The following is an 8353-nucleotide window of genomic DNA, read 5'->3' on the forward strand; positions in this document are numbered from 1 at the left end:
CTAATCTTGAGAGTGGAACCTGGTTTGTCTCATTCCCTTCTGGGGCCAACTGAGGGGATCAGGACTGATACCTCTGGAACCCCTGTGAAATGGAGAGGCTGACTGAGAACAGAAGGTGCAGAGGAGGGGGGCACCGTCATTGAGTAGCGCGCTCAACATCGCTTCCTGTCTCGGATGGTTCAGGGCAGGGCTGGGGAACCAGGGTCCTTTCACGACTGGCCTGGCTCAGGAATGGTGGGAGTTGAAGTCCACAAGTCATGAAAGGGCCCCGGTTCCCCACCCCTGCTTTAGGGCATCCTCCTTCCCTGTGTGCTGTCGGGCTTCCGGACGTGGCGGATGCAAATACCTGCGGAGACGCCATCCGAGGCTTAATTCATGCGCTTGTAGGCTGGTTCACCCAGTAAGCCCTGAGCCTCTCATCGGAAGACGAGAGCTGGGTTCAAGAGACGTGCCGTCCCCAAATGAATCGGAGCATTTGCTGACCTGTAAGCCTCTCACTTCGTGGGACAAAGCCAAACAGGGTGTCGGGCCATCAACGGAACCCGCTCCTTCGCTTCTGCTTGGAGGTGGTTCGTGAATCGGATTCCGCTTGGAGGTGGTTCGTGATTCCCACTTTCCCTGCCCTCCATTCGTGGGATTGCCTGGTTTATTGCTAGGAATATTTTAACCAAAAGCTGCTCTCCTACACCCGGAAGGGGAACTCTCTGCTCCAGTGTTTTGCTCCGTGCTCTGCCCAAGACTCTTCGAGAGATGGCTGGCCAGTGTCTGTGTGCGGAGCACCCTGGCAAAAAGGGGACGGACCGTGTTCCAGGAACTTCCTCCTAATTGATTGATTGATTGATGATGTGCCATCAGAGCCACTAGCACTGATGGTGTTACCTGGTTGGGTAATGAAATGTCTTTGAGAAAACAACCAAGCTCAGAGAACACCACGGACCGCACACTCCCTCCCTCCCTCTCCTGTAGTCCAACCCTGTGTTGAAGCAAGAGACCACCACATTTTGGACAAATGGCTGTCCAATCTCTTCTTTAAAACCTCCAGTGTTGGATCACCCACAACTTCTGGAGGCAACTTCTGTTCCACTGGTTAATTGTTCTCACTGTCGGGAAATTCCTCCTTACTTCTCAGTTGCTTCTCTCCTTGGTTATTTCCCACCCGTTGCTTCTTCTCCTGCCTTCTGGTGCTGTGGACTTATAGGAGGATGTTATAAGAGGGATTGATGTAAGACTGCAACACCAAACAGATCTTGAAGACCTAGACGTTGCCCTCTCCTTTGTGATCTGCCCCTCTTGGCCTTTTGTGTCTTAGCAACCAATCCCAGAAACAAAACAATTGCTCAGAGTAGGTTTATTTAAGAGAATCAAGATTGACTTGAGTTATCCATTATCCTTGTCCCTGTCCTGACACGCAAGTCTCCTGGCTACACACCCTGGTCCCGTAGACTTCCACCTCGCACAGTGCCAGGGATACTGTGCGGCCAGGAACGGTGACGGTGACATAGCGTCCCACACGACCGTCGCAGGAGATGGTGTTGATGGAGCCCAGACGGGTGTCGGTGATTCTCCCACAGCTGTTGGAAGAGAAAAAGGGAAGACCCTCCCCCATGGTTTGTCACAGTTCAGAAGGAGCGAATCAAAAGAGGAGTTAATGCATTCCTACAAACGGTAACATATACTAGTTTGAGAACGTCTCCTCAGGACTTTTCAAGGCACCTGGGTTGATCTCATAGCAGCCACAGCAGAAGCAATTCCATGGTTAAGCTTTCTGGGATATTGAACTATAACGTCTATCCCATTGCGAGAGAATGGCACCATATTATGGTTTTATCTTAATATTTTACTTCCTGTTCTTAGATGATTTAGGTCAGTGATGGCGAACCTTTTAGAGGCCGAGTGCCCAAACTGCACCCCAAAACCCACTTATGCATCATCGAGTGCCGGCTGGGTGTGGCCCATTGGCTGGGTGTGGCCAATTGGGTGGGCGCGGCTGCGGTGGTAACAGCAGACTGAGTGAGACTAAAAAGTTCAATCAATCAATTTCAACTTTGCAAGATCTTTTTTTCCCTGCGAGAAGTTGAAATTGACTGAACCTTTTTTTTTTTTTTGCACATGGCGGCGGAGGCCTAAAGCGAAAAGATTTTATAAAACCCAGCTGAAGGCCTAGGACTGGGGCGACAGCGCGCGTGCCCACAGAGAGGGCTCTGAGTGCCGCCTCTGGCACCCGTGCCATAGGTTCGCCACCACTGATTTAGGTATTACAATTTTAGGTATAAAGTTGTACATACCGGTAATAACGGTTTGCCTGCAAATGACTTTTATAGTTTTAATCATAATGTAACGTGTGAACAACCGATTTAAACCTAATGTAAGCTGCTTTAAACACGGTTTGACGGTTGTCAAATTTCTGGAATTTTGTACCCGATTTCAGTTGTCTACTCTAAAGCTACTAACTTTGATAGTTTTAATTCTAACTTAACTTCTGTGAACTTCATTAAGAGGTTCCCAAAGGGGCATGCATAAGTGCCTATTGTCCCTGTCACATTTTAATTTTTTTCCTTTAAAATAAAAAAAATGTATTGCCTATTTGTCTGTCTCTCTATTTCCATTACCTCTCCCTCCCTCTCTCCCATCCATGTCTGTCCGTCCGTCCGTCCGTCCGTCCGTCCGTCCGTCTATCTATCTATCTATCTATCTATCTATCTATCTATCTATCTATCTATCTATCTATCTATCTATCTATCTATCTATCTATCTATCTATCTAATTTCATGGTGCTTTATTTAAATTTATATTTGTATGTCATGATTGCATGACCTCTGTAGATGCTATACACTAAATAAAATTAAGAAATGCATTCCTAAAAAAAGACATGCATAGATTTCCCCTGTGATTATGTAGGGCAGATGGGGAGGAAGCTAACCACCAGATTGCAAGAATACAAACAAGCATTCAGACGAGGAGACCTGAACTCATTGGTAGCTTCCCACTGCAGTGAACAGGAACACACATTCAATTTTGCAACTACTAAGATTGTCGGACGAGCAGGCACAAAAACAGCCAGGGAAGTGATTGAAGCCTGGGAAACAGGCCCTTTGTTAGTCAACAGGCCCTTTGTTACCACCAGCCTATCAAGTGCTTAGAAGGTGAGGGATGGCCAGCACTCTGCAAATGACAGCCAACGACTTAATAGCCACCATCAACACACCCCAATCAACATCTAAAAAGCCACATACACCGTATAAATACTATACACAGCATGCTGCTAGAGAGACGTTCCCTAAAGATGGGCTCCAGCATGAGTCCAAAAGCTCGGAAGACAAAAATCTGTGATCCCGGTGACTGACCCAGATTGAATCCTAAAAAAGATATTCCCAAATATGGAAGCCTTAAATATTTTAGCCTTTGTTGTTGTTGTTAGTTGCGAAGTCGTGTCCGACCCATGGCGACCCCATGGACAACATTCCTCCAGGCCTTCCTGTCCTCTACCATCTTCTGGAGTCCATTTAAGTTCACGCCTGCTGCTTCAGTGACTCCATCCAGCCACCTCCTTCTCTGTCGTCCCCTTCTATTTTATTTTATTTTTATTTTATTTATTTTAGCCTTACCCCACCCCAAATCTAAGCACTGGCCTCCTCTATGAGGTCTTGGGTGCTACCAAACTGACGTCATTTTCCTAGCCACTTTGGCTCCTGTCTAGCCACTTTCTGCGAAAAGAGGAACTTACAGAGGATTGTTTTTTCCGTGGTTGCTCACAAAGTTTCCCACACGGATCTCTGCTCCCTGGAGCCTTTCTCCGCAGCAGTCCTCACGGTTTTTCACCACCACGGAAGAAATGGCATACCGTCTACCCAGGTCCACGTACCACCAGGGCCCCCTTTCTTGCTTCGTGTGGGTGCAGGTGTTCTGCCCAATCCAGCGTCCATTACAGTTCCCATCCACGGCTTTGCTTGCAACTGAATTGAACTGGCTTGGAAAGGTGGAAGACTGGAAAGCTGGACGTCCTTTGGCCACGTTTGTAACTAGGAGGAGGTTTGGGAGAAGAAAGGCATCTCAGAATGTGTTCTCGGTTGACTTTTGTTCTCTGGATTTGCACACAAACATCCCGGAGGAAACGCAACGTTCCCTGGGACAACTTTCAACTCTCTTGAAGGGTTGCTACTTGCTGGAGACCAGTTTGGAAGAGCACAAGGGAGGGAAACACGGATGACCCTCTGGACTTTCCTGTGTGCCTGACCAGGAAGTGGCTGTCCAGAATGAGTGGGCAGAAGCAGTCTGGAGAGCTATTCACGGATGTCAAATATTATATTAGTTTATCAAAATATAAAATACAGGAATATAAAGAAAATTGAAGGCAATGGGAAAATAAGGGAGTGTGGGAAGGGCACCCTCAGGAAATGAAGAACAAAGACAGCAGAATTTGTTCTCGGTTGACTTTTGTTCTCTGGATCTGCACACAAACGTCCAGGAGCTAACACAAAGTCCCTGGGACAACTTTCAACTTTCTTAAAGTCTTGCTGTCTGCTGGTGACCACTTGGAAAAGCACAATGTAGGGAAAGATAGGTAGGTGGACCTCTGCACTTTCCTGCGTGTCTGACCAGGAAGTGGCCGAACAGATTGAGTGGACAGAGGCAGGCTGGAGAGCTTCTCGTGAGAAGAACAGAATTGGGGAGTTCTCCTAACTTGGTCATTCTCCGTATTTGCTTTCTTTTTCAAGGGTGGAAAGGAGAATGCCTGATCGAGACCCTCCTTGTGAGCCAGGAATGTGGTGCACTCAGAGTCGGTCTTCATATCAAGGAAGGCGACTTCCAGGGTGGAAATGACATACTGCAGGTGTCTTTGCTAAAGGTGGAGCTCCTGAGTGTGGCAGAGCTACCAAGTAGACGGGCTCTTAGTAATTCCTCTCTGGACAAGAAGAGGACTTGAGATCACCCTCTAGTGCAGGGGTAGTCAACCTTGGCTCTTTTATGACGCGTGGACTTCAACTCCCAGAATTCCTGAGCCAGCTTAGCTTAGCTGGCTCAGGAATTCTGGGAGTTGAAGTCCACGCGTCATAAAAGAGCCAAGGTTGTCTACCCCTGCTCTTGTGCTTCAGATAGCTGCTCCTCATGAGACCACAAGACAGCCGTCTCTGGTGGGTTTAGATCTCTGGAAGACAAGGGAACACCATCTCTGCTCAAATCATAGCTGGCACTTTCAGGGACACAGGATTTACATATTTTCTAATCACTCTTGGAAATAGCTTGTCAATTATTTTTCAGCTATTTGTTTCCACCCGTTGCTTCTTGTCCTGCCTTCAGGTGCTTTGGAGAATAGCTTGACTCCCTCTTCTTTGGGGCAGCCCCTGAGATACTGGAAGACTGCTATCATTTCCCCCCCCTCGTACTTCTCTTCATTAAACTAGACATACCAACTACCAACGTCACCATCCCAAGCATGATGATAACAATAATAACAGCAGCATCCCAAAGTGCCAAATTATTACCGATGCTCTATCTTCTATTTTTTCTTCTCTGCACTTTCTAATTGTTGTATTCCTTCCTTTTAGTTTGCGCTACTTTTTAATCTCTTTAATTTGTGATGTTTAATGAAAGCCACCAAGGAAGGCAAGAGCGGCGCTCTCCTTTCCCCTTCAGTCATTGGAGCTGGCCAAACTCCATCCAAGGTGAGAATTGAGTTCTCCCCCGTCCGCAGCACTTACCGACGCCTATCAGGTCCGGTCTGCAGCTCTGGGCCTCCCCCTGGCCTGCCAGGAGCCCCAGAATAGGCAGCCACATCCAGGTGAGAAGCATCGTCCTGTGAGAGGACAAAGCAGAGGACAGTGAGAAGGAGCACAACAATCAATAAAACACATACTTAAGAATAAAGGTGCCCTTCTCTCTTAAGATTAAAGTAAGGTTCTACATTTAGGCAAGAAAAACCAAATGTACAGGTATAGTATGGGGGTACCTTGTTCAATAGTAGTAACTGTGAGAGGGACCTCGGAGTCCTAGTGGACAATCCCTTAAATAGGAGCCAGCCGTGTGCTGCAGCTGCCAAAAAGGCCAACACAGGGCTAGGCTGCATTAACAGAGGGAGAGAATCAAGATCATGTGAAGTGTTAATACCACTTTACAAGGCCTTGGTAAGGCCACAGTTGGAATACTGCATCCAGTTTCGGTCACCAGGATGTAAAAAAGATGCTGAGACTCTAGAAAGAGTGCAGAGAAGAGCAACAAAGATGATCAGGGGACTGGAGGCTAAAACATATAAGGAACGGTTGCTGGAATTGGGTATGTCTAGTTTAACGAAGAGAAGGACAAGGGGGGGCATGATAGCAGCCTTCCAGTATCTCAGGGGCTGCCACAAAGAAGAGGGAGTCAAGCTATTCTCCAAAGCCCCTGAAGGCAGGACAAGAAGCAACGGGTGGAAATAATCAAGGAGAGAAGCAACCTAGAACTAAGGAGAAACTTCCTGACAGTTAGAACAATTGACCAGTGGAACCACCTGCCTCCAGAAGGGGTGAATGCTCCAACGCTGGAGGTCTTTAAGAAGAGACTGGACAGCCATTTGTCCGAAATGCTATAGGGTTTCCTGCCTGAGCAGGGGGTTGGACTAGATGACCTCCAAGGTCCCTTCCAACTTTATCATCATTATTATTATTATATCCACAGTTTAACTCCCATCCTAGATTTGGGGGAATCCAGCTAATACTGGAGGGGGGGGTGTTAAGAGGGGGCTGAGCTTGGAGTCCTTGCACTGAAGAAGGCGGAAAGGGCCTGACCTGCCCCAGAATCCCTGAAGCCTTAACTTGCCTTTCCCAAGGGAACGCAGTCAGTCTGGTGAGATTCCTGCAACAGAGGTGATCAGCAATAAAGCTTCTATTTGGGACACCTCACAAGTGCTTCTGGTTGCTTTGACTGCTTGGGGGAAAAACCAGGTCTTTACAGCCCCCTGAAGGCTAAAAGGGCAGGAATGGAGTTTCCTGGCCTGAGTACAACGCACAGTTAATCCACTTTCAAACAACACCTGAAATGCTGCATCCAGTTTTGATCTCCACATTACAAAAAAGATGTTGAGACTCAAAAAAAAAGTGCAAAGAAGAGCAACTAAGATGATTAAGGGCCTGGAGGCTAAAACATAGGAAGAACAGTTGCAGGAACTGGGCATGGCTAGTCTAGTGAAGAGAAGGGCAAGGGGAGACATGATAGCAGTCTTCCACTATTTGAGGGGCTGCCCCAAAGAAAAGAGGGTTAAGCTATTCTCCAAAGTGCCTGAAGGCGGGAGAAGAAGCAATGGATGGAAACTAATCAAGGAGAGAAGCAACCTGGAACTAAGGAGAAATTTCTTGACTATGACGACAATTAACCAGTGGAACAGCTTCCCTCCAGAAGTTGTTGGTGCTTCATCACTGGAAGTTTCTAAGAAAATATTGGACAGTTATTTGTCTGAAATGGTCTAGGGCAGGGGTATCAAACTGCCAGCCTGCAGGTCAGACGTGTCACGATAAATGGCACCCACCCCATTGCCAGCAATGGGGAAAAAGCTCTGATACGTTGCACGATGTCACGTGATGTCGCAGGTTTGACATGTCTGGTCTAGGGTCTCCTGCTTGAGCTAGGGGGTTGGACTAGAAGACCTCCAAGGTCCCTTCCAGCTCTATTCTGATTGATTGATGGATTGAACACTTGTTCGGATGAGGGTTGATTCCCTTCAGCCTGATCTGCCAATGGTGCCTTAAATGCGAGCAATCCCAGATCCAATTTGCCACATTGGAGAGCGAGGAAGCTCCTGATGAACTGGGAAGATCGGAGGGAAGCAGGAAGCGAAAGGTTAATTGCAGGAGGCAGATCTTATCCTGACAGAGGATTGGAGCAGAATAATCTTGGGCAAATATTGACCCTGTTGGCAGGCAATACAGATTTCCTCTGCAGAGCTTCTTGGGATGCTGGGGTAGGTAGCCACAATTCTCAATTTCTAGGACTGTTTTTTGCAAAACCACCTGATATTTCCATAGAGGACATCTAATCCATCTTAATTATGGCCACAGGGAAATATTCTGGAAACATTTTTGGAAGTGTTGCCCTGGCCTTCTTTTTAGGCCTGAGAAAGCGTGACTGGCCCAAGGTCATCTAGTTCCGGAGTCTCTACCTTGGCTGGCTGAGGAATTCTGGGAGTTGAAGCCCACAAGTCTTCAAGTTGCCAAGGCTGGAGACTCCTGATCTAGTTGACTTTCATCCCTGTGGCAGGATAAGGATTTGTGGTCTCCTAGAGCCCGGCCATAACAGTGTCTCAATTTGCGGTCTATAAATGATCTAAGCCAGGGGTCGGCAACCTTAAAGACTCAAAGAGCCATTTGGACCCATTTCTCAGAGA

General features: G+C 47.4%; 1 protein-coding gene across 1 annotated transcript; it reads right to left on the bottom strand.

Annotated features, from left to right (window-relative positions):
- Nucleotides 1-1333: 1333 nt before the first annotated feature.
- On the bottom strand, nt 1334-5795 carry LOC107295653 (fucolectin-like). The gene is made up of 3 exons (XM_015824974.1): nt 5700-5795; nt 3725-4019; nt 1334-1571 (listed from the first exon to the last, which is right to left on the bottom strand). The coding sequence occupies exons 1-3, from the start codon at nt 5788-5790 to the stop codon at nt 1385-1387; spliced, it is 573 nt and encodes a 190-aa protein (XP_015680460.1). The 5' UTR covers nt 5791-5795; the 3' UTR covers nt 1334-1384.
- Between the last annotated feature and the right edge of the window lie 2558 nt (nt 5796-8353).

The sequence above is a fragment of the Protobothrops mucrosquamatus genome, unplaced genomic scaffold (assembly GCF_001527695.2).
Source record: "Protobothrops mucrosquamatus isolate PMUCROS unplaced genomic scaffold, P.Mucros_1.0 scaffold2435, whole genome shotgun sequence".
Classification (NCBI taxonomy): Eukaryota; Metazoa; Chordata; class Lepidosauria; order Squamata; family Viperidae; genus Protobothrops; species Protobothrops mucrosquamatus.

Bases quoted from the DNA above. Each gene is read 5' to 3' on its own strand.
- LOC107295653 (XM_015824974.1), bottom strand. From the start codon at position 5,790: ATGCTTCTCACCTGGATGTGGCTGCCTATTCTGGGGCTCCTGGCAGGC. The intron at 4,020-5,699 runs GTAAGTGCTGCG...ACCTCCTCCTAG, and splicing joins ACCGGACCTGATAGGCGTCG to TTACAAACGTGGCCAAAGGA. The intron at 1,572-3,724 runs GTAAGTTCCTCT...CTCTTCCAACAG, and splicing joins CACGGAAAAAACAATCCTCT to CTGTGGGAGAATCACCGACA.